This window comes from Patagioenas fasciata, chromosome 6, assembly GCF_037038585.1.
Source record: "Patagioenas fasciata isolate bPatFas1 chromosome 6, bPatFas1.hap1, whole genome shotgun sequence".
Classification (NCBI taxonomy): Eukaryota; Metazoa; Chordata; class Aves; order Columbiformes; family Columbidae; genus Patagioenas; species Patagioenas fasciata.
The window spans coordinates 13,051,405-13,076,728 of NC_092525.1; the positions used below are offsets into that span (position 1 = coordinate 13,051,405).

General features: G+C 42.5%; 2 protein-coding genes across 2 annotated transcripts; both read right to left on the reverse strand.

Moving 5' to 3' along the window:
* Positions 1–1,814: 1,814 nt before the first annotated feature.
* Positions 1,815–6,071, reverse strand: ARPC5 (actin related protein 2/3 complex subunit 5). Its single transcript, XM_065842463.2, has 4 exons — positions 5,869–6,071; positions 5,377–5,458; positions 3,542–3,718; positions 1,815–3,090 (listed from the first exon to the last, which is right to left on the reverse strand). Exons 1-4 carry the CDS (start codon positions 6,009–6,011, stop codon positions 3,028–3,030), a joined length of 465 nt encoding a protein of 154 aa, XP_065698535.1. The 5' UTR covers positions 6,012–6,071; the 3' UTR covers positions 1,815–3,027.
* On the reverse strand, positions 6,039–9,290 carry APOBEC4 (apolipoprotein B mRNA editing enzyme catalytic polypeptide like 4). Its single transcript, XM_071809960.1, has 2 exons — positions 9,026–9,290; positions 6,039–8,642 (listed from the first exon to the last, which is right to left on the reverse strand). The coding sequence occupies exon 2, from the start codon at positions 8,593–8,595 to the stop codon at positions 7,636–7,638; it is 960 nt and encodes a 319-aa protein (XP_071666061.1). The 5' UTR covers positions 8,596–8,642; positions 9,026–9,290; the 3' UTR covers positions 6,039–7,635.
* Positions 9,291–25,324: the final 16,034 nt, after the last annotated feature.

Here is a 25,324-nt window from a genome sequence, read left to right on the forward strand (position 1 = left end):
AATCAAAAGTAGAACCAAGCTCACCCCTGAAGTTTGGGTCTCTCTTTGGTTCTTCAGCTGCAAGCATATCCTTGGCATCCCTCTGTGCACAGCTGGCTCCATGGGCTTCTGATGGGAGCGCAGAGAAGACTCTGAGAGCTCCAGAAAAAAAAGCAGAGGGAAATATGACCAGATTAAGTGATGCTGAAGGAGAGAGGTGGGAGTAAAAACAGTGAACCTGAAAACACCCCTTTGAGATGCCTTTTCTTATTCCTTTGGGGAATGGGAAACCCCATCTTGCAGGAAATGGTTCACCTTATTGTAGGGATAATTTTCTGCTCATTTAATTATCTGAATTGGCACACTGATAGGGAGGGCCAGGTTGAGCCCAAAACTGGTACAAGGGGAGCTGGAGGAGGGTGCAAGGTCACCCGTGGCAAGCGTGTTTTGTTTTGGTTTTTCTTGTGTTTCACAGAAGGGTGGGATCTGAAAGATGCAAACGCTCAGAGCAGCTATCCTGCTGCTCTGTTATTTTTAGTGTAACATTCAAGCAATTTCAAAGCTGTGACAAACACACCCCTTCTAGTGAGTCTCTTTGTTCCCCTTTCTCTTACCAAGTTGATTTAGCAGGCAAACTTCTTTCTTCTACAGCAATGTCCGAGAGGAAGTGAGTGACAGAGCTGGTGACACCTCCCGTGGGAGATTCTTGAAATCCAGCACACAGATCACCAAGATGTGGGTAAGAAATGCACAGAAATGCTCGAAATCCAGCCAGCATGCAGCAGTTGGTTTTGAGTTTGCATAGCAACAACATGCTCAAGTTTATCGTCATTTTTGGAGAGGAGACTCAAGAAGAGATCGATCCGGGCACTAGAAAACATGTATGGCGAAAGGCCAAGGGGATTGACCTTGTTTGGGAGGTGATCTGTAATGCAGGAGGAGACGGAGTGTGTCCAGCTCCTTCCCTGGATGGTGGGTCTGAGCTCTCCCCATGCAGGACCCAAGTTTCTTTTTTGGGCTTTATGTTGTGTAAATGTTTCTAAATGCATCCCCCAACCCGAGGGAATCTGGAGAACCTTACATGGCTCTTCTTGTTGCCTTCGTTTATCTGATGCCACCTAGAGGCAGCTGACCTGCTTTGACATTGTTTTAAAAAATATTTTTCACCTATCTGGGATTACTTTTTATTCTTTTCTTTTATATTAGGATCGATTGATGTCTTCACCAAATTTGGATGAATGGAAGGAAACAGAGACGGCAAACACAGTCCTGCAAATGCAGCTGCAAGGACAGAGCTGTTACTGCAGGAGCCTTCTGTACCGATGCATGAATGTATGTATGTACGGTTAAATAATTAAAACCAACAATTAAATGTTTATTTAATCTCCTGGAGCTGGGCCAGGCAGACAAACAAAAGGCCAGCTGTGAAATGAGAAGTGTCCACATAACTGCCCTGTTGGGCCATTACCCTTCTTCTTCTGTTCCTGAGAAAGCATCTAACATCAATGTTTGCAAGGATCTCACCCTCTGGCTATTAATAGTACAATATAATAATACAATTAAAACCATTTCAGCGTAAGCTGAGATAGTTCTGGTTTGCAATGATGTGCGTTCTTGTTTAAATATCTCACTGAAATAATCACAGGTTTTCTGGCTGGATGAAGCTACGCACGTGTTGTCATTACAAATAACGGCTAGAAAGCAAACCTATGCAGAAAAATACTGGAGAGAGGAAGCTTTGGGACTTGCTTTTTTACTCTTGTCCATCCTTGAACAGCAGCCTGCTGCAAATAGTCCACCATGAACTTCAAGGCATTTCAGACACCGACTAAGTATTCAGTGACAATTTATTGTCTGGTCTTTATTATTATTATTACAAAAAAAAAAAAAAAAAAGGCAGATATCAAAAACCAGCAAAGATTTCACAAGTTCCTCAACAGTTTTACACAACTGAACTGCAGTAAAATGGTGAACGTAAAACATGTATTTCAGTCTTGGCCCTAAACCTTCAATGTGATCTGTGGTCTGGGATGCCCTGGGCTTTCCTAATTTTTTTAATGTACTCCTCTTTATTTTGGAGCCTGATTTGCCCACTAATTGGCACAATGCAACTGGAATGTGAACTGTCTGGTATCCTTTAAGGCCCTATGCATCTAGAAAATAACATATGAGAGCTTTGCGAGGGTGGTTTGGATACCAGTACCCGTTTCTCAGATCACCCCAGGCAGCCACGCTGTTGTGCTTGACAAAAATCAAATCCCTTTCAAGTTGCTGAAAGGTGATTTGCTGTGTGAAAGCTGCTTTTTTCTTCTTTTCTTCAGGATCTTTGCTCCCCAAATTAAAAAGTTCACTGGGGTGGGCTCCAGCGTAAATGGACCATCAGCCTTTTAAATTCTACCATCCAAACTGCGCGATGGACAACTTGATCTTGTTGTGATTTTCCAGCTGCGGACCCAAGCGTTTGACGGATCACGAGGAACCTGAACCAGTCATGAGATGCGAGGTGAAGGGAAATACTCAGCTCTCTGGAATGATACTCAGGATGGGAAGGGAGCCTTTGCTTTCTGTCCTGTTCAGAGGTGGACCAAAGGAACCGCGGTCCAGTTACCAATAGTAATAGCTGCCCCACTTCTCCAATACAGATTTTGCATCAAAACACTGCTTGGCTAGCGAAAAGAATTAAGACATTGCCCTACGTCCCTCAGCATTTGCTTGGAAAGTCAGGTCCAAATCTGCCATAATTACACACAAACGCAAATCACCCTAAACATGAAGTTTGCACATGTCGCTATACGTGTCACTGAAATGTTCGCGAGTACCAAATATTCCTGTTAGAAATAGAATTGCACCTTCATAATCTTCCAGAAGAGAGGAAAAGAAAAAAAAAAGAGATCACGATATGCATTATTTGTCAGGTATGAAAGAAGCAGCGAGAAGGCAAGCTGAGAGACAGGTGCTGCCCACGGGGCAGCAATGGCATTCGGTGCTTTGGGTTTTGTACCCGCATTTCGCGTGCCGCGGACGGCAGGCAACTGCTCGCTGCTGGATTTAAACGGTTTTCCTGGCAGTCAAAACGCGGACAATGGACCCCACTCCTCCAGCAGCCAGGGCCTGAGAAGGGAAACATAGCAATTAATACCAGGGTGAGGTAGTTACGGGCCAAAACAGCTGCTGAGCGGAAAGGCTGTATTTCAAATGAGCATCTCCCCACTCTTTGTGTTCAAAATGAAACCCTCATGCTCAGGGTGCCTGGGAAGGATGATTGCATTTGCTTTGAAGACAGTTATTTAACAGCCCTTTATTTCCCTGCATAACCGAGTTGCAAATTTTGCTTCCCTCTAGGAAGGAAATTTGACTTCCAACTGCTTGAGTCACTGGATGGAACCATTTTGCTTGCCACAGTCTGACATAAAATCAAATTTTAACTGCAGGATCTTTACCCAGAGGATCGGAAGAAGTCGGCACGCGAGCTCGCAGGACTGTACCCTCCTCCCAGTGTGAAAGACGACATTTCCGATTTACCAAAGCGAAAGGCGGTTCCTACCAGTCCCTACCCACGCACCTTCTCGTGCCACTGCAGCAGCACCGCGCTGCTGTTGTCCGAGGGGCTCTCGAAGCCTTTGTAGATGTACTTCATCAGCAGGTCAACGCCGTTCTTGTCCAGCGACTGCACCGCCTTCTCGATATCGTTGGCTTTGAAAGAGATGAGCACCTTCAGGACGATACTTTCAGCACGATCCTGCCAACAAATGAGGAAGGCAGAGATGCATTCACTCGCCTATAAGGTGCGTTCAAATATTACTCAGCTCTCCAACAAACAAAACTAGTTTAATTTTTTTAAAAAACAATTCTAAAATCTGTCTGAATAGGACAGTTTTTGAGAAATTATGTAAAACCAGGTATGTCCTCAATGATGAACAGCATAAAAGAGTTGAAAGCATTTGTGCTGCTCTGAGTTTTCTGCTTCTCTGCTTGTGTCGGCAATTTCCACCTGTTACATGAGGATACAGCTAAATGCTAAGTTTTCATATCAAAACTCAAGGTCTGGCAGGTTCTGAAAGAATTATAAGAATTAAGTACTTGATTTGCCTTCCTTGTCACCAGAGCCTCTTCCATGCCTCTGTGCTGTTTAGTGAGATACAACTATTTCATGGAAATGCCCTTGGCCAGCCTGGAAGAGGCGACTGCTGGAAGCCACACGTTTTCAACCCAGTCAGCTCCTGTCCCAGGCACACAGGCTGCAAACTGGCAGCATTAATATTTTGCATTAATAACCATTTGCATCTTGATCCAGATGTAGTTTCAAGCCCAGGAATGTGTGTGGCATGATCACAGCAGCAGATTGGCCTTGTAATCAGCAAAAAGCAGCTCTTCCCGTTCATCTGTCACTAACTGAGCGAGGATGAAAAGGTCTTGGGATGCTGGACTTTTGAATAATTCCATTATACAAATACTCCAAGCGGCTTCCTTCTTCAGAAATGATGAATATTTTCTTGTTCAATTTAACAGCCCATAGCTGCTTAGCTTAGCAAGACCTCACATGAAGAGCTTTAAGTAAAAAACACAAAAATTTCCATGAGAGCAACTAAAAATGAAGCCAAACATTAAAATTTAGTCATTCTGCCCTCTTCAATCCCACTGCTTTCAAAGTGTATTCTTAAACACATCAATACACACCTAAGGGAAACAAGTCATGAATCTGAGGACAAAGCTGATCAGTCTCTTATACAGCACGGATTGCAAAACCCTGTGAAAACCCTCAGGAAAGGGCTGGGTGGAAAAATCTCCACTGGTGGCCTGGTGAGCAGCAGAGAAACGTGCCTGTGGGACTCTGCTCATGTAAGGAGAGCAGAGCTCTGCAGGCGCTCGCCATCTGGGCAGTGCCACATCTTATCTGCCTGCTCCTCACCGCCGCAATCATGAGCCATTCAAGGTTTATTCTGGGGAGATTCAGAAATACATGCAGCCAGCAATCTGTCACAGGGGGAGTGCTCTGAGGTTTTAACGGCTTAATTTTGATTGGATGCGCTAATCATCATTTTTTCCTTTTTTTCCAGGTCTGGCTGTGCTAGGAGGGTTTCCTCAGTCAGTGGAGGTTCCTCCATCGTTCAGTGCTGACGACATTGATTTGCTGCCAGGTCTGGATGGGGCACGGGCACCTGGAGATGTGCAGTTACCCAGGGCACACAACATACAGCCACAGTACATGGGAGAACACACAAAACCTGACCTAGCAACAAATTAAAGGTATGTGATTAAAAGAGGTCATAAATGGTTTGACATAGAGGAGTATCCTAAAAAACAGCCTTCTTGGCTTCCTCAAAGCACATCTGGCCAGAGTTTTTAAGGAAAGGGTTTTTACGGTGTAGCCCACGAGTGAGTTAGTTCCTGTTTCACCTTCACTGCCTGGTTCTTTGTGTTGATAGGAGGGTTCTTCAGAGCCGCCTGTAGCGCAGCCATCATGTTGCCTGTGCTAGGGGGTTAAGGACCAGACACCAGCTCTTTGCAAAGCAACAGAACCAGCTCCAGGACAGGGATACCGGGAGCTGGCTTGTGCACGCCTCAAGGTTCAGTGGGTGCAACGCTTCCCCCAACAGCAAGCACAGGTTGCAATGTAAGGTAGCAATTATCATCAGCACACAGGAAACCCCAACCGTGGGACACCTCCCAGATACCGCAACCCCGCGACGCCTCTGACAGAGCCGCCTTCCCCCGTCACCCCTGGGTCCCTTTTCCTCTGTCAGGACAGACCCCGGTCGCCCCTCTCCGTCCCCCGCACGTTTGTTCCCATACACGGCAGCCCCGGTGCCGCCGAACACCGCCCCGCGCCCCCCCGGCCCCGCGGCCGCTCCCGACGGAACTCGTTCCCGCCCGGCGGCGGAAGGATATTGCCGCAGACACGAGTCCACCTCGCCCTCATCGGGCCCCGCTTGCCCGTCGCCTCCGTCCTCCTCGTCCACGAACTTGTTCTCGTCGTACTCGTCCACGTCCACCCGGCGGAACCGCGCCGAGGACACCGTGTGTTTCGCCATGGCCGCCCGGCTTCACTGCTGCCGCCGCCCCGCCCGCTGCTGGGCGCATGCGCTCCGCGCCGGCGCACTGAGGGGAAAGGGCCAAGGGGCGCTGCGAGGGAGGGCAGGGCGGGAGGTCGTTTTCCTCGCAGAAAGACTGGGTATTTGCAACATTTCCTCGCAGGAAGGTTGGATATTGGCAACGTTTTCTCACAGAAAAGGTTGTAAAGCGCTGGAGCAGGCAGTGATGGAGTCACCATCCCTGGCGGGGTTGAACAGACGAAGCTGAGGTTCTGAGGAACATGGGTCAGTGCCAGGGGTGGGTTAACAGTTGCACTCGATCTCTTCCAACCACGATGATTTTCTGGTGTTCGGAGTTTGGCTCCGAATTTGGCAAAGTCCAAGCTCAAACACATGTTTGTTACTACGAGAGTTAAAAAATACCACAGGCTTTATGTTTCATGGCAAAAGAAAATAATCGCTCTGATGCTACAGCACAGCGGGCTGCTTGTGATTGTGTCAGTCAACATTGTAGCAGAAAGTGCAGACCGAGTATGATCTAATTCAAGAAAGCTTTTCTAAGACAGCGCCGAGGTGCTGTACGTGTGAGGGATCTGCTGGATTTCTGCACGTTTCTGCCTCTCTTAGGTCATTAGAGACCCAGGAAAATGTTGGAGCTTTGCACATTTGCACAAGTGGGGTCACCTGCTGAAGTGAAGGGTGTTTAAGGTCACACTGGGAAGCAGCCTCATGTTTTCACTCAGATACATAATTGTTCTGACCATAGAAAGAGGGGGAAACAAAGAGCAGAAACACTGAGAAATGAGCCAGTGTGTTTAATCACAATTAACATTTCTGGGGAGGGAACCCTCTTTGCCTGGGAACAATATGTTCTTTATTTCAGTTGCCTATTTAAAACCTTTAGTATAATAATGAATATATTGAATCACAAAGTGATCATATTGCTCTAAATGACAAGAACTTAGTTTTTTCCCACTTCTGCTTGGACTGTGTACTTTTTGCGTTATCTGTATAATCCTATTTGATATTTCTTACTAATCAGAACATTACACAGCTTTGTGAAGTTCCTTTGCATGGAAGGCAGCAGCCCTAGAAAAAGCTATGTGTGTGTGTGTATATACACACACACACACATATATGTGTGTGTCTAGACCCCTCTGTTGTTAAGGAAGCGGCTGGTGTGAAAACCTTATTCATGCCCTAGTGTTCCCTGCAGAACCACCTTCTTGCTCAAGCAGGAATGTGGGGTCTGTCCTGTGTTCCACCAAAACTGCTCAGCTGGGGAGCCACAACCCGACTGGAGTTGTGCTTGTAGCCCGTGGACTGTTGACCTGTGTCTGGTGGAAACTGGCTTGAAAGTAAGGTATAAATTTATCACCAGAGGCATTCATAAGATAGTGAGGTTTTGGGTTATGTTTGAAACGTACAGGAGTAAAACAAAAGCGTGTCATCTTCATCATCAGTTATTTGAGACCCACAGTTATTTTATGGGTTAACTTTTGTGGGGGTGACTTTTTATTTTCTGTGATGTCAGTTTTACAGCCTGAAAGCAGTTCAGTTTGTGTCATCTTCAGAGTAGGTGTCTGCTGCTTGGAAACCCTTCAGAATGATGAGTTTCATTGAATTATTCCTTTGGCATTTTTAAATGCCTTACGATATTTTTAGGTCTGGGGTATAGATGTTCCCTCTGAAAGGACAGAAACATGCCTGGGAAAAGCACTGAGCAGCTCTGGGACATGGGAGGTGGCAGAGTGCCCGGCATCGCCTGTAAAGGCTGCTTGGGAGAAGAAAAGGCTTTTAAGTTGTGCTGTGCAGCAGGATTTTCCAGCACTGCCTGTGGAAAGGCTTTCCTAAAATACAGTTTCATTTCCATTAAGCTGTTAATTTGATATGGATTTTGTCCACCTGCTGAGGTTCTCAGTGGTGAAGCTGGGCGACAAAGGCTTGTCTGTGGGATGCTGTAGACAAAATTGCAGAGCAGGTGGTGCCTTGTCCCCCCAGGCAGCCTCTGCAGTGTCACCCGAGGCCACAGGCTGGAGAGGCTCCGCAAAGCCTCGCGATTCCACGCGGCCGTGGGGGAACCGGCCTCGGCGTGGTAAAGCTGAGAGAAATAGATGCAGAGCGTGATTTCTGGATGCTTCAGCAAGAAGTTGTAGATTTTAGTGATGCAGCAGTGGTAGGCCTCATTACAAGGAGAGAAGTTGGAATAGAGGGTGATGCTTCTGATGTTGTCACAGGTGTCCATAACCGCACCCAGATAACCACCCGCCGCAAACAGCAGAGATTCGGGATGCTTGTCTTGGTCAGTGCAGTTTGTAGCATGGCCTTTCTGGACAAGTCTGCCTGAGAAACTCCTCAGTTCATAGAAGAGAAGGTGCTTGTTTTGGGGAGTCACTTTTGATCTGTACGGGAAGCCAAAGACCCTGTGAAATTCTGTGTAAGGGACTCTCGCTTCTTCACCGGTCCGTATGTGGTAGGGACACGCAGCACAGGTGTGGCTCTGTCTCTGCCAGCGATAGGGCTTTACCACCGTCCCCTGGTTTGTCAAATATTCTTGGAAAATGGTCTTCTCTTCTGGATTCATGTTCTGTTGAAAAATCTCCCTGTTTATGTGCTATGTAGCGGACAGTCCTGAGTAAAAAAAGGAAACTAGTATTTTCATTTAGGCCTCCAATTCGTTTTGCACTTAAACTGCAAAAATAATGGGGGGCAATTTCTCAAAAAAAGTGCTGAAGCTTGTAGTAAGACGTAATAACTTGGTTGATGACATGGAGAACAAAGTTCTCGGACAGCCTGGGAGCATTTTTAGTTTTCACAAACTAGCCTTTTTGCTAAAAACGCAAGTCAGAAATATTTATTTGGCTTCTACCCTCTTCCCCTAAACAGGAGAAACTGTACAATAAAAACAGCCGTGCTTTTCAGGAACTGATTAGCAGATGAGCTTTATGCAATCCGCCCAAAAAACCCAAGTAAATACCAACACCAAAAAGAAAAAAAAAAAAAGGTATAATTACCATTTCCGCAGCTCCAGCTCAGGGTAATAATGAACATTTATCTGTTTTCCTTCACTGACATTTTAGGATTGGTTCAGAATTCCCACTGGGTGAATATTTCAAGCTTTCTTTTCAAAATGAAGCGGTGAAGCAGGAAGTTCCTATTTCTCCCCCGTTTGGGTAGAAGGCTCTGTCCCCAGCGCAGCAGCTTTGCCGCCGTTGGGATGGTGACAGCAGGCGGCTCCTCGATGTGTTTACTGGTGCCGAGTGCTGGGAGACCAGAATATAAACAGGATTTTCTTTTGTCCAGCCAGCCACCTGTGGGAGTTAAGCTGCTGTTCTTTGCCTGTCAATATTTGTTTCCTATCTTATTAAGTTTCCTTTGTTTCTTTAGTGCTGTTTTGATACAGTGTTTTTATAGCTGAAAATTGGATTTTGTTCTAAGGAACAGGTTACTAAATTTGTTTCCAGGTGATTGTGATTTCTGTGTGTGTTGTGCCAGCTGGGCAGAAAGCTCCTGTTGTGCTTCTGCTCTTGTCCGCAGGCAGCACGTTTGTCATTTCAGAAGTTTGTGTGTGTAATTCAAGTGAGCGGTGGCCGTTCCGTGAGGAAGCTGAGCCGTGCCTGCTCTGTTGGGCAGGGTTCCAGATGAGGGCAAACACAAGGTTTGTGTAGATGAACAACTTTTGGCTCAAGCACCGCAGCAGATAATTCTTTTTCTTCCCTGCTGCTGTAATTGAGCCACTCGTCATCCCTGGATCTGGTTTAATTCTGTTACTGTTTTTCTGACTGTGTGCAATTTTTCCATCTGCACGTTTTATTACAGCTTGCTTCTGCATTCCATGTTGTTTCACCCTCTGACTGTATTTCATTTTCTTCTTAAATTACTAATTTGATTCATTTGCTTTGTTTTCCACTCCTGACTCTATGCCAGCTTCCCTGTATTTTCCTGTGTTGAGGCTCTTTCCTGATCCAAGCCATTGTGCTGCTCTCATCCAGATTACTTGTAAAGATTGGCTTCCTGGCATCAAGAATGCTCCATTTGTCATTTTTGATGTTTCTATACATTTTTGATATTCAGTTGTACTGTGCATTGCAAGATAGTTGTGGCAGTGGTGTCAGGAACACACAGTGGTGTGTCTTAGAAAATGAAAAATGCATTTGCTACCTGTCACAAAAAAGAGCAGGTGTGAAAACCAGGGTGGTTTTATTTGCAGAGGGATATTACGAGAGAGATATCGCCACCTTGCCAGTTCTCCTGTAGGCTGCCAATATGACTAAAGACAATTTAAAAAGCTGTAAATGTGGGGTAAGGTTCCAATTCCTTCTGTCCGTGGGGGTGTTTTTGCAGAGCCGGGATGGCCACACGATGGCAATGCTGCACACCAGGGAGGTGTCTTATTTTGTGCTAGAGGGACCTGAAGTTTAATATTTTCCTCTAAAACTTGCCTCTTTTTGCTTGTTTGGTGGTTTGGCCTGATCAAAACCCAGCAAATATTCAGTCTTCTCAATTAGTGGCACATCCTTCTCGTTTACCACGTATGGCAGTCCCGTAACCAATCATTTTGGGGGTGCAAAGAGAAAGGATGTTCACCAAAAGTGCAAGTTAGGCACAATGGAAGAAAGCTGAGCATTCGTCATGTTCTTGGGATGGACCCGTTTCTGGTTTATGAGAAAGCAGGAAGTTGTTTTGTTCTGCCCCCTTACCCCTCTTTTTTAATGGTTTTTTTCTGAAGTAGAGAAAAAAAGGTGCAAATGTTGTATACAAGATCTCTTAAACTGGTGTCTATATGCACGTACATTTGGATGTGTGTGTGTACACGTGTGTGGATTAAGCAGCTAACAGGAGCACTCATCATTCAGCTCTCCTGCAGAAAAAGTTCTTTTCCCACACACAATTTTATTTGATAATACTGAACAGCTCGATAGCATCTGTCATCTTCAAAGTAGTTTATGAATCTGACCAAGTGGTTAAAATATAATCTGGTCTAAATGGCTGCTTTCCCGGTATTTCTGCTGCTTAGTGTCACTTAGATGCTGCGCAGGGGAAGTTGTTAAAGTGGCTTCTGACTTCCAGGGTGCCTAATTTGTCACAGTGATCCTGATGCCTCTGCAGAGCTAGTAAATGCTGCAGACTTTAGCTGAAGTTCATAGCTTCTGTGAGTTGGAAATTTGGAATTCAGATGGTTTCAGGCTGGGAGACAAAAAATGAAGCTACTCAAAAGATCGTTTTCCTACTGTCTGTCTCCAGTACCCCCTTTTTGGCACTAATCAGTTGTAAAGTGCTTTGAGAACTTCCAAACCCGTGGTGGACCACAGGGTTGTATGGTGATGTATAGCTCATTCTGTTAATTTTCTTTATCCTTTAAACACGACACACCAATCAAAATAGTCAATGCCCTGATATAAAAGCAAGATGTCCAAACTGTTCTTTTGCATTGCTTGATTGTCTCATGTTTTTGCCCATATCTTCCCTGATAGTCATCTTTTTCAACACCCAGCCCTTCCTGAGTCCATAGGCTGTTCCACATCCTCAGAAGAAATGCTTGATTTTAAACATGCTGTATGGATCTCATGGCAGATCATTTAACACTTGAAGTTGTTAGGGAAAATACCATCTTTATTTATCAGTTTAATTGCATTAAAACATCATCCTGATAGAGAAGAACATGTCTAATGGGTATGATTAGGAACAGGTCCATGTCCCTTCCTCAATTATCTTTAAAATTATATCCCTGTTCCAACTATATTTGGACAAGGATATAATTAAAATTTTTAAAAGTTGTTTCGCTCATTACTCAATTGCAGTCATCTTTGGGGCAGAGGGCAGTAGCTGTTAAATAGTTTTCCACAACAAGGTATAAATGTTCACAGGAGGAGCTGGAAAGGAATGCTTTATCCAGTTAAAACCACAGGGGAAACTTCTGCGGTCAGTATGTAATTACTCAAGTTGGAAGTTAGCCAGGATACAAGCCATATGTTCTGCTCCTAGGGGAAAAAAAGTGTAATGATCAGGTCTGTGCATTTTTTTAATCCAAATATTGGCTAAAACCTGGTATCTTTTCAGGCTAAAAAAAACATACAGAAATTCTGATCCATCCCAACATGATCAGTTTGGACCTGATATTTGGTTTACTGATTAGATCCTGAGATTTATGCATGCAGATGTCTTTTGGAAGCAAAGTTGCATGTGTTGATTAAGCAAAAGCTGTTTTTTCTGGCGTGTGAGTATGTGGAAGTATGATGATGTTTTTATTCCCCGAACTAAATAATGATCTACTTCCATAGTCTGGTACCAGTTTAGTCCTGTTTTTGTGAGACGATCTGGTGCTTCCCCACAAAGAGCTGCACTCAGTGTAAGAATGGTTCCTTTTTTTATTTTCTGCTGAAATTGGAGTGTTGAAATTCTGTTGCATTTCTTAGTACGGCTTGGTTCAAAATAATCTCTGTTGGAAAGCATTTTACACATGACTTCATTCAGTAAGAAGTTTATCTGAGTTCAAAGTACAGAGGAATCACATGGTCCTTAAAGAGCCAGAGACTTGATGTTCTTGTGCAGTCCTAAGATTTTCAAAATGAGAAGCAAAGGAAGTGAAGGAAGAAGCAGAACGCTCTCCAAAGCTGCTAAGAAACATGTCCACACAGACAATTTAAACCTGAGTTCTTAGGGCATAATTTGCCTCCACACTCAGCAATCTCTAGTTCATTTAACCTGTGAATTTGGGATATCTAGTCCTGCAGGAGTGCTGTCTCTCAGCCCCAGAGCGCAGCCCTGGTATTCTTCATTCCACCACCCGGCCGTTAAGATTAGCGAGGATTTAAGTCCTGAGTTTCGAGCGTTTCCTGCTTGAGCTCCTGTGAAAGCCAGACCTCCACAAAACTGTTCCACCAAACATTCTTCACCTGGTTTGTCCAGCTTCAAAGTGATTTAAATTATCTCCTCACTTCCAGAGATTTTTCCAGGGCTCCACTACTTCGTTTTGTTCATTTCTCTTTATGTCTAAACTGAAGTATTTTTCCCTTGTCTGTCTACTCAGAGTGGAATCTTACATCCACAGATAAATTTATGTTTCTTCTGATAATGAACAGCAGCTTGCCTTCTGTTACATTGACATGTAGATATGCTGATGGTGATCATGAAAATGCAGAACATTTTGCTGTACCTAAACTATCTGTATTCTTGGAGAACTCGATATGAAACTGTTTCCTGGACCTCCTGAAGTTTGTAAGATACTACAAGGTTCTGTGTCTTACGCTTGTCTTGTTTATCCTCACCTCTTTGCCTGAAATAATATAATCAATAACATAATAATCTTACCCTTCCTTTCTGTAGCAGCCACTCCACTCTCTGGTAGCCAGGCAGGGAAAGGCACCGGCTGACATGAGTTTCAAACCGTGCGGGTCCAGATCTGCTGATGCCAGGTAGTGGAGCAGGTACCAGATCAGTTATACTGGCAAATTTTCCTTAGTGGGGGCACTTTCTTCTGTCTTTGTCTGCCAATTATGCAGAAGTTAGTAGGAACCCTGCACGTTGGTGAGCTCTGTTCATTTCTCAGCTGAGTTTGATGGGTTCAGTGAGACAATAAGTTCAGAAATCAGCCACAATGGAGCAGGAAGGGGGCAGAAAGACAGCGGGATTGCATTTAGTTTGTTTCTTTAGGATTTTTGGCTAATAACCCTATAGAAGCAGGAGAAAAAATGTCTATCTGTTTTATATCAGTTGAGTCAAAAGGTCTCGGCATGAGTTGCCTGAAGTGGTTAAGAAAGCTTAAAATAAAATAATAGAAACTTTACTTATTCTTGTTGAAGATATTGGGTACTATAGCACTACACAGACAAAAAACAACTCTGTAGTGAGTTTATACCTGAAATTAATCTACTGTGTTTGTGAACTTTTTGTTTGCTTGTTTGTTTTCCTCCAGTTGTTATGTAAGGTGAGTTACTGAAAGTTTGGTTAGTGGTTTGCCAATTTTTTATATAGTCTGTGTGTTACGGCAGATTACTCCTGTGCTTGCATATGGGAAGAATCTTGCCCTGTCTTGATTATATTCACATGCTTAAAAAAGTGTAACTAACTAGATCATAAAATGGAAAAAACATATGTCATTGTTAACAGATCAAAAACTCCATCTGTCAGATTGTTTCCAATCAATATTGAAGAGAAGGCAAGAATGTTATTTGAAAAAAAAATATTGCAATTGAGCAGAGGTGAAACCAGAGAAAATGAAAGACAAATGCTTGCTAGCTTTGGAATATTGTCTATCTTGAATAAAGCAGGAAAGTGTTGAGTCAGAAACAGGCTGTAGGTGCCACAGAGCGGGGAGAGCCAGCAGCTTTCCTTGGAATTTCATGGTCTTTGCGTAACCTTGAGATGGAAACCATCACATCCACTCGAGTAAATTAGTGAAACTCTTTCACCCTGCTGCTGACACTTGGCTCTTCATTTCAGCAGTTTTCCTATGTTCTTCCTACCCACTTCTTCCAGAATGTGAGATCTCGCCTCCTGATGGCTCTTAGACTGGGTACTGCCACTAAAATTGGGCAGCCTCCTCGTTAGTCATAACTGAGGTATGAGAGAGATGCTGCAATCTCTTGTGGTGAAATGCAGGTTTGTCCCGTAGCAGAAGGGTGGATGACAAATAAGGAATACTGAAATGCCATAGGTGGGGTGACCAGCTTAAGTGTTAGGAGAGCAAAAAATATAAAGAAAGATTATACATGAAGTAATCTGAGATTTTTCCTGCTTTTTGATTGCTGAAAAAAAAAATAAATATCCCATTTTTGTTGAATGTGGTCGCAGTACAGATTCTAGGTTGAGAAATTCTTCCATGTGACTTTATAAAGTGTTATTATATCAAGATGCTTTGTTTGTCAAACAATTGGGTAGGTTTCCTCTTGACCTATCAAAAAGCCAGTGAACTTGCCAAGAGCCTGTGTTTGTAGGTAGAAAATATGAAAGACCAAAAGGTAAGCTTAGAGCTGTAAAGAGAAGGGACCTTGGTGGGTTTGTTTTTTAAGGTAGAATGATACTTCTGAGTTTGGTTCTGTTTAACTCTCAGTTTTTACAGGCGTAAATAATGAAGCAGGTCTACAAAGTCGGCTGCAATGCGTGTGAGACACATGAAGCAAGTAGAAAGAAGAAACCAAAAAATGATTGAAAACAGCTACTGAATGGCTGCTAGTATTATGCTGCTTCATCTTCTTTCCATTTAAAGTGAAGATGGTTCCTGGGCTTCAAAAAGCCACATTTCATTCTTTAAAAAAATATCAGTTCAGACAGTAATTTGAGGTTTAGGGTCAAATGATTAATGTGTATGCAGATTTGCTTCAGTGAAAATCAGTAGAACTAGGCTGGTTTCCAGAAGTGTAAAGTCAGAGAAGGTTTTACCAACTGCTTGCCTGAGTGTTGTAAGACAGGCAGAAATGTTCATTTTCGTTTTTGTAAGAACTGTGAGCTGTGTACATGTAGAATAGTGCACTAATATTCGATCCAATTCTGATCTCACTTCCACTTGTCTAATTTAGGGCCCTTCTTTTGAAATAAATGCAGTTGCACTGGCATAAAACCTGTTTGAGTTCTGACTCCACTCTAGTAATTGTATAAACCAGGCAAATCAAAATTAGCTAGTGCAATCAGGGATGATTATACCTATCAGCTCCTCCTTCCAAACCAGCTGCCTGGTGATTCAGATCAAACAGGTTGACAAATACTGGCTTTATGTCAACAAGAAGAAATAAGAGAACAGAATTTGATGTTCTCAGGGAATTCCTGGAGATGCCTGGGGATGTTTTAACTGGGGGCTTTGAGCCTGGGCATCCCAAACAGCCCCTTGTGATTTTTGGGGATTATTTACAAGAACAGTCACCAGAGAACCAATAAATAGGGCTATGTGGCGCATATTTCTAAATGGTTTGGTGGGGCTCTAAGTGTTGTTTTGGGCCAGTTCCATCTCTAATCTAGTCATTAGAACAGTAGAAGAGTGGAGAAAAAGTCACTAATATTTCTCTGTTTAGATGACATGTTCTTTCACTATGCAGAGATGAGTATTGGCTAAATAACATGATTTAAGATCTGTTGGTCTCTAATAGAATACTACTTTTTATAGTTCACAAAAATCTGCTTTCAATTTCTATTGTTAAGCATTATTTTAGTCAATGAAAACAAAGTGTGCTTGGGAAGCTGCCTAGAAAACATGTGATTTCAGGGTATTGCTATTTTCCTTTTTATGAGAAAAGAGCCAGCTTTTTTCTTTTATGTCACGGTTGGACAAAGTGATGTATTCAGTATGGATGATGGGAATTCACTTGGACTCCTTTGATATGTGTAGGGCAGCTCTATGTGCTCACTGATCGAAGAGGGGAAACTATTTCTGTGTAGAGCACTGAAGTGTCTTACGTGGTCTGCTTAAAACGCATGTAAACTACCTAAATTTTGTTCATCATCTCAAGATCCAGTATGAAAGAACATATTGTTTCTATATGCATGCATTGCACAATTTAAGCTGCTTTGTATCAGAATCTTTTAGGAGAGAATGAGGCATTTCCTGGTATAATTGATGGTATTAAGACTGGGAAGTTTGAGCTTTGTATTATTGTGTGTTGTGCTGTTGATAAGCGTGTCAGGAGGGGGAAAAGTAGAAGAGGAAGGTGGATGAAAACAAATGGAAAAACGTGAGAATATCACTGGCTGTGGAGCACCTTACATTTATAGGGTGGCAGACTTCCTCCCTCCTCCTCCTCTGCTCCCTTCTCCCTTTTGCTGATGTTGAACTGCAGGAATGGCATGAGCTCATGTTGTTGCCTACGTGATTTCTTGACTAAATGGGTTGAGGTTTCCTGTGCTCTCAGCTTGGTGTCGTGTTTAGTGGTGGTGGGGCAGCCTCAAAAGGTTCAGATTGCAGGCGTAGATCAGATAAGCAGTGGAGTTACCTATTCAATTTGAATATCATGGGGCTGCAGTCTGGTCCTTCCTGCTTCTGGTTATGCTGAAAATACCTCAAAACTCCTGTTTTGATATTTCTATCCAGATATTTCAGATGCTCTAGGAGGTTTAAGGCTTGCTAATATATATATATATATATATATATTTATAGTTATATATATTTATAGTTATATATATATTTATATGGCTAAACTTATGGGTGAGGAATGTCTTATTAATTTTTCTTTATTCTGAATGTGACTAAATATTATTTTCTAAGTATTGATGCTCTGTTGTGCTATATGATCCTTGTTCCAGGACTTCTAAAACATTTTTATAAGTACCAATGTATTTGACTGAACATTTCTCTAAGCTAGCTGAATCTACGAAGCCACTGTACCAACAGTATTTAGTGTAACTGAATCAAAACCCTTTATGTTCAGTGTATAGAATGAGAAACAGAGGCACAGGTGACTTACTGACTGAGCCAGGAAAAGATTCCAGAGTTTTCCATCTTTGTGTCAGCAGCAAGACTAACTTTCCCCAGAACAGCAGTTTCTTCCAATGCCCCAATGCTTGTGTGTGCCAGCTGTTCCCATTACAAGCCAGATGTGCTGTAGCATAAGCCAGATGTAAACATTATTGGTAGCCTCCTCACATCCCCCTAGAGTTGGCCCTTATAGAAACAGATCAAAAAACTCTGTGTAGATCAGCATTGCATCTGAAAAAAACCAACAACCCAGTTTCAGACACTTGGAGAATTCCAGACCTGCCTGTAACTCACTGAATTACACAGCACTGGCCCAGAAGCTGAGGCTCCAGCAGCCCATTTGGTTGTTGTTCTAACTGCAGATGTGATTCTTCTTCCTATTGATGTTGAATTTGTGTGTGAAGCTTACAGGTCCTGCTTCTTGCAGCTTTACCTTTGAATGGAGTCAGGCTGTATAGGTGAAAGCAAGATAAATTTTGTTCATATATATATACACATATATATATGTGTGTGTGTTTGCTTTCAATGAGCACGTTTCTTTACATACTTTATTGTATCTGGATGTTTGGGGTTTTTCATTTTGTTGCTTATGTACAAAAGAACAGACTAATTATTTCCACTATTGCTGTGCTGACTCCGGAGAGCACGTTTACAGTGCCCTGGGAGATGACACAGAGGACTTGCTCTGTCCTATACAAGCCAGGAAAGATGGGCTGCTGATTTCCTGGGCCATTCACCACAGTTCCAAAGGACCTGGTCTTTTGGGAATGTACCTCAAGGATTCTGTTTCCTTGCATGCGGTTATTTTCTGGAAACAGTAGCCAAGGGGAGGAGCTGTGTGCTTTTTCCTTTCTAAGTGACACCAAAGTGCTCTCCTGATTATATCCAATTCTGCTTTCAGGATTCATGGTTTGCAGAAGCTCTTGAGAAAAGGAGGCTCCAATCTTTGCTGCCTACCTCTCTTTGTCTGGCTGATACATTAACAAGGTGAATAAAAACTCACAGGGTGGAAGGACTCTGGCCTCAGGAGCCATGGATTCAGCTCCCAGGTTAGCATTTGGGCTCTGAATCGCCTCCCTCTGACACTGCACTGCATAACGTACATGGAACAGTAGCCAGAAAAATAAAATTTTATATTAAGTTTTCTTCATGTGTTAGCTCCTAATTGCTGTTCAGCTATCACTGTGAAGATCTTACAGCATGAGGCGTTCCTGACTGAACCTACTGGCTACAGCAAAGAGCTGCAAGTCATTTCTAGGATTTATTCCTGGCTCCTGCATGCAGACAGTCCCTCCTGATGTTTTGACTGCCAGTGGTTCAGTTCCTGCTCTGTAATATTCATCCTCGTGACATTTCATCCTTGCTTCTTAGAGAACTGTGGGATGTTCAGTTCTGTAAAAATCTGTGAAATGTGAAGAGACCTGATAAAGGATGTAACAAAAGTGCTAAACGTTACAAAAAAACAAAAGTTGTAATGTCCCAAACTGTGCTGGAGTTAACAGTGTGTCCTTTGTGCTCATATGGTTTGTCTACAAAGCTGGATCATAATTGAAGGTAATTCAGTGTTTGGTACAATCCTTTGATGCACTCAGTACGAAGACTGTGGTGTAAAACCATATCCTTCTAAAAGAGAAATTGAAACAGATCTGATTGAGGAAAAAAATCCTACATCTGGTATAGTCATGGCTTTTTGAAAAAGCTCAGGCTTTAATATCCCAGAGCAGGAGAAAAATCTTACTGTTGTATAGGAAATGCTTGAAGAACTGCAATTTTCTTTTTCTTTAGGTTTTCAAATGCTTTAGCAGGGCAGTGTCTGGATTTCTCATCAGATCTTAAGAATAGCTTGGGTAATTGTTAATAGCACTTGCAAAGACAATGCAGAATGACTTGTGTGTATTTGTTGGGTGTTGATGCTTTTATCCTTTTATGTGTGGATTTTTCATATCTAGGTTAAGGGTTAAAGTTTGACAGCTGTGGCTGCTACCTAATTGACCTCTTCCATCTCTGCATATAAGTCGATCAAGGAATATGTAATGCTCTGAGTTTGTGCTAGAACTCAAGTTAAAAGTAAAAATTTCCATTTACGATGGCCAGTAAATTTATCTGGGAAGCCAGATGCAGCTGCTGCCCTTAGCTGTCTTGTCTGCTCTTCTGCTGGAACTGTTGCCTCTGTAAGTAAAAATGACCGGACAGGGTATGTATCTACTTCTGAGTTACCAGAACTTTTATAGTTCACTATAGTAGCATAAATAGCAATCGCCAGTGGACTGTGGGTTTGTGCGGGACCATAAACTGCTGTCAGCCATATAATCTCAGAGTCTGCAGCTCTTTTCTCTTGGGGGAGCCTGTATTCTAGTTCTGTAAAAGCTTGTGAAAGTCTATTTTGACTTCCCCCCCGCCCCCATCAATTGTATCATATCTTCTCTTAATCTGTTTTAATCAATATTATATAAAATCCATTTCATGCCTGAGACATGTTTTTTGTTTTTTGATTTTTCTTTTTTTTTTTGCTCCAATTGTAGAACCAAACCTTCTCTAGTTGAAGGTTTCCTAATTTTACTTTGCTCCTAAACTTTGTCTTATTTTGCAATGATATATTCAAATTCTCTCTTATCTCAAAGCAATTGTATTTATTGGCCTAAGCAAGCAAGCTTTTATGTGCGTATGCCTCCTTTTAGCCTGTAGTCCAACTGAATCTTGAATCACTTTGCTAAGCTCAACTTAGCAAAGCAGTAGAGGTTTCCCAGGTAGTAATGCAAGCGTCATAAAAACCAGCATTTGAGTAGAGAACAGAACTCCTTTCATGGACCCCACTGTGAAAAAGGCTTCCAACTGGAGCTCCCAAAGTTTTCTCCTCTATGTTGTTCTAGCAGGCTGCTTGGCATGGACGTGCTGGTTGGGCTGGCAGTGGCGATGGGGAGCAGCTACAAGACAAACTGTTTTTAGCCTGGGCTACATAAGAAGAGGGGTAGGATTAGAGCGTTTGTAAGGGAGTTGGGGTACGTGGAGGAAGGATGAAGGGGTCTAGGTCACAGATCAATCAGAAATAGGCTTCATTCACTCTTCTGCTCACAAAACTGATTGGTTTTAGGGCTGCATTATGAAGATAATCAAAGTCTCAGAGTTTCCAAAACTCCACATAGCAGGTTTCCTGAGATCTGGTGAATGTGCTCTGCTATTTATTTTCAGGCACTCTCAGTCACAGAGGCCAGAACTAATGAAGCCTGGTTTACATCTAGTTTGTGTTTTGTGATTGATTCTGGATTCTAAGTTGTTTGCTCAGGACAAAATATTTCCCAAGATTGGGTCCATTTTTATCAGTTAGATGCTAGAAGGCCCTTTCCTCCTTTTCAACTGTAGCTTTCCAACAACCATACAGCCGTTTAAACTTCTAAGCAACCTGGCTTGGATCCACCGGTTTAAGGGGGAGGGTGGTAGGCTGTGTGATTGCAGGAACACAAGGGAAATAAAGCTGAAACAGAAATAGTATACTGACCTAGTTCCTTCAGTGTTGTTTTATGGAGTTAGCCAGCTGAGCCCTCAGAGTAAGGCTGATCCTTCCCAACATCTCACCAGGTTCTGACTGCTGGGCTTAGGAGTTTTATGACTTGCTACTGACTTATAAACCTCCGGACTTAGAGTTTGTTCTTCAACACATACATAATGCCTTTCTACCTTCATGTCCAATGAAGAATTGGCTTGCAGTTGTCACATCCTCTCAATTCCTTGATCAATAAATTTCAAGTATTGGGATAGATTATATGTGGCAAATACACTGATTGCTGCACCTCATGGAAGGCTCAAACAGGTCAGTAGTTGCTTATCTTGGGGGCCTGCTTGAGCTACTGTTGTGTAGGCGCTCTCTTGCTTTTAATGGCATCTTTCTTTGCAGTGGAAACATGATAAACTGGAAAAATTCCCCTATGGTCTTGGCTAAATATTGCTTAAGATACCATTTACCTCATGCTGCGCTGTATTGTTGCTGGCCTGAATACCTAGATCAAAGGAGACTGTAAAACAATTCCTCAAATAATTGAGCAGGAAAAGGTAAAAGAGTGACCTAGATAAGAAACATTTTCACAGGCACAATAAGCATAATAAAGTCCTGAAGAGGGACTCCATGGTCCCCTGGTGTGTGTCTCCCATAGAGACTCGTTACGTTTTGCTCTGCACTCTCTTTTAGCATACCTGTTTAATATCTGCGTTTGCTCTGGGTGTTGTACTCTGTTCTTGTATGAGCACAGGAGACCAACAAAGATTCTGGAGAACAGGTTAGCACAGGTGAAAGATTTATTGCCATATGACTGTTAGGGAGACGTCTAGTGTGGTATTCTGATCTTGAAGCTAGTCATAACTTGAATGCGATATGCATCATGACTTTTTTTCTTAAGTCTTTTGATTAAACATGTAGGAACAAAGCAGTTACATGCCCTGTATGTGACATCCAAGGAACTTTGGTTTAATGTAGATTTATGTTAATCGACATTTGTATAATTGGTTGAATATTACTTGGAAATATTTATTTCCATTCTCCTAAGTACTGTTGCAGGAACTGCTTTCCTCACCCCACAGACTGAACCAGAGGAATTTGCAGGAATTTATTGTTTGTCCACTGAGCAGCCTGAGACCTGGCAACAAAGTTACAGTGAAGGAAATCCATGGTAATTTCAGAAAAGGAAGTGGGGAGAGAAGGAAGTGGACCCATCCTGTCATTCCAATTCAAGTGGTGGGAGTGTTGTGATGACACTGCCTCAGGAATAGGACAGACCTTCAAATTATGAAGTCTCTGCTCTCTCCTCTTTACCTTCCCCCCTCACTAAACCACTAGTAGCCAGACTATTGTAAAGGGTTAGTTAGTATTATCTAGATGTGATTAGTGATGAGAAGTTTGAACAGATCACCTTTCCTTAAAAGGAAGAAAGGAGCAAAGCTGAAAAAAAGGGAAAATGCAAGGCTGGAGTGTTATCCAGTATCAGAGTAGTAAAAACCATATATATAGTCTTGTCTGAACCCAATTATCAGCCTTGCCTGACTTCCCTGGAGATTTAACTGTTGGTCCTTTTCCAGAGCTCGGCTGTGATCTCAGATGCTTTGCATTTTGAGATTGAAATGTAAGGAAGTTAGCAAGTAATCTATGGATTTTCAAATTAAAGCCCAAGGAAAAGTTTGATTTAGAACTGCAGGACTTCATGGCTGTACTCCCTGGATTAAATGTTGCCTTTCTCTATACCTGTGTATATATACATTGTGTATCTCAGGAGAAAAATAATGTCCATTAAATTAACCTCGAAGCCTGGGAGATGTGGTGGTAGGTGCATAGTCAGTATTGCTTTTCTACAGAATGGAAAGGGATTTGAAGTAAATCTCTTGGTGTTCAGATTAAACTGGGCGATATCCTTATGCGTCCGAATGACAGCTGTTAGGATTACAGCCACATCCTTATCAAGCCCATCTGGCAGGATCCTCCCTCCCCAATGTGAGTATGACATAACAACAAGACTTAAAAAGTAATAATGTTTGCTTTATCTTTATTTTTTAGGCGTTAAAGAAGTTATTGGGGGAGCTATCTTGAGGTGTTGGAATACAGAAAATCATTTGTATGTAAATGAAAGGCATGACTTTGCAGAGACTAAACGGGGTTCTTCAAGGGAAAAACAAAGAAAAAATAATGATGTATGGCAAAATTGCTGCCTGGATCACTTGTATTAGAACACATATCTGGCCTAGAAAACGTATACGTGAGCCTCAGCATGTCCGTTGGGTGATAATAAAGAGTGTATATCGGTTGCTTTGCATTCCTGTTGCTGTTTGCTACTGCTGGAGCCAGTGTCCACATTCAAACTGTCATAGCAAGGGCTGCAGAGTCATTACAAGAGTCTTTACAAGAGATCCGCTTTCTTCATTAAAGTTGCTCCTCTGGTTGCCACTTGATATGAAGCTTTTCCACCTCTTTGGTTGTAGATGCATCATATTGTTAATGATTTCTGTGTCATTCTGAGAGACCGAATGCATTAATTTAAAAAAAATGAGCTGAAAATAACATCATACAAAGTCATCGTGCATTTCTGTGTCAATGATTCTTTGTTGCTTTCAGGCTCTGTTTCTTTTTTTGCAAGGATTTGTTCCTAGGCTGCCAGACCTGAATGGAGAATAGGAAGTCACTCCAGCTGTTTTCCTCGTGTTGGCACTCTGTGCTGAACAGGAATTGCTGAGCAAAGAACATCATTTCCCCAGAGAGATTTGCTGGGGTAGCACAAAGGCAGTCTGGATTTTTTCTTTTAATTAGAAGTTCCTGCCAAATACTATGATCAAGGGTTGGGGGAGAGAGGGAGGGAGGCAAAGAAATACATGAACTCTGGAGTCCACTTGGAAGAGCAAGAAACCTGCCTGAGAAAGCAACAGAGCAGTGTTTTTCTTTGCTGAACTCTTGCTTTTTAACATATTAACTATTTATCCAGAAAAGAGGACTGGGATTTTTTTTCCTTCCCTTTCTGTGAATCTTGATTCTGACTATTGCTTCTCCAATGAAGTTGGAGTGATTGTGCAACTTCGCACTTGGTTTTGGACTAGCTAGTGGAACAAAAAATAAGCAGAATTCCTTCTTATAAGTGAGTGCCAAATTATCAACTGTCACATTATGCCACATTATGGTAATAAATGCACGTCTGGTTGTGGTTTACAGTAAGCTTAAATTCTCTATTATGTTTTAAAAACAAAAAGACAACTCTGACTTCTTTGCTTTCTTTTTGCTTCGCAAAAGAAAGGTTAAGAAAACAAGCCATGAAGAAAAATTGACACATGTTTGGAGGAAGAGGAAGATACGGAGTCATTTAACTTCTTGCTTGCAGGTTTAATCCAGGATAAATCCGCAATGACTGGAACACGCAGCCGCCTGGTGCTGCCTGGTGTGGGATGGGAACGGCAGCGGGTGGTTTAGTCCAGTCCTTGGTGCGCTGGTGACCACTTAAACTCCTTTGGAGTACTTGGCACTTTCTGGTATTCTTGCTGGCAGTATTACTAAAAAGTTGCTTTGCAGTTTGGATAGTCCTCTCTAGCAAGGCAGTTTCAGGTAAGAAATGATTTGTGGCTAAAAGATATGTTTCAACGCGTTACTTGAGGATGCTGCACAATGCCCGTAACGTGGAAGGCAGCTGTTTATACCAAGACTGACAAACTGCCCACGGAATAGTGCATCCATAGCTCCTGACAGTTCCGTTATGGACAACTGAGCAGTAACTTCTTATAGGAAAGGTTCCTGCATGGATCCTCTCAGTGTTCAGCTTATAACCCAAAGGGAAAGGATTTAATATTCCTTTGACTTCGTGTGTGTGTGTGTTTTAGTGTGGCTTTTTTTTTTTTATGTAATAGCATAAAAATTAGTTATGTGCTTTAGGTTTTGATTTCGAATTCAGTTCATCTCCCTAAGCACAGTAACATATTGCACAATTAATCTGCTGTTTGGAATATTCCTTTGAAAAGAGTATCTTCCATCCTGTTTTTTGGCGTGTTTCCAGCTGATCTCTGGAGAACAAAACAGTTGGCTTCTGCCTCAACTTATGTGTTACAGTGTTCAACCCTGGCCGAGTTTGAAGTTCTTACTTGGTTTTTACTGAGGAGAAAGTCTGTCTGACTTCAGCTAGATCTTTGCCTATGTAAAAACTTTAAAATATGTCCGTAGTGATGTCATCCCAATACAATGGATAGGGTTTGAGTTGGATATGTACGCTCTGTTGCCAGTAAGCTGGATGCTTGTTCAGAATAGCACAAAACTGACTTACATTCTGGCTTGGTCATTGGTACCTTTTCCTAGTTTTTCTCTTAATACAGCTGGGTTTTTATGTTCATGTATTAATTATTAAGAAGGCACACATAAGCTAAAGGGCATTTCTCAGAAGGAGACTGGATGCGA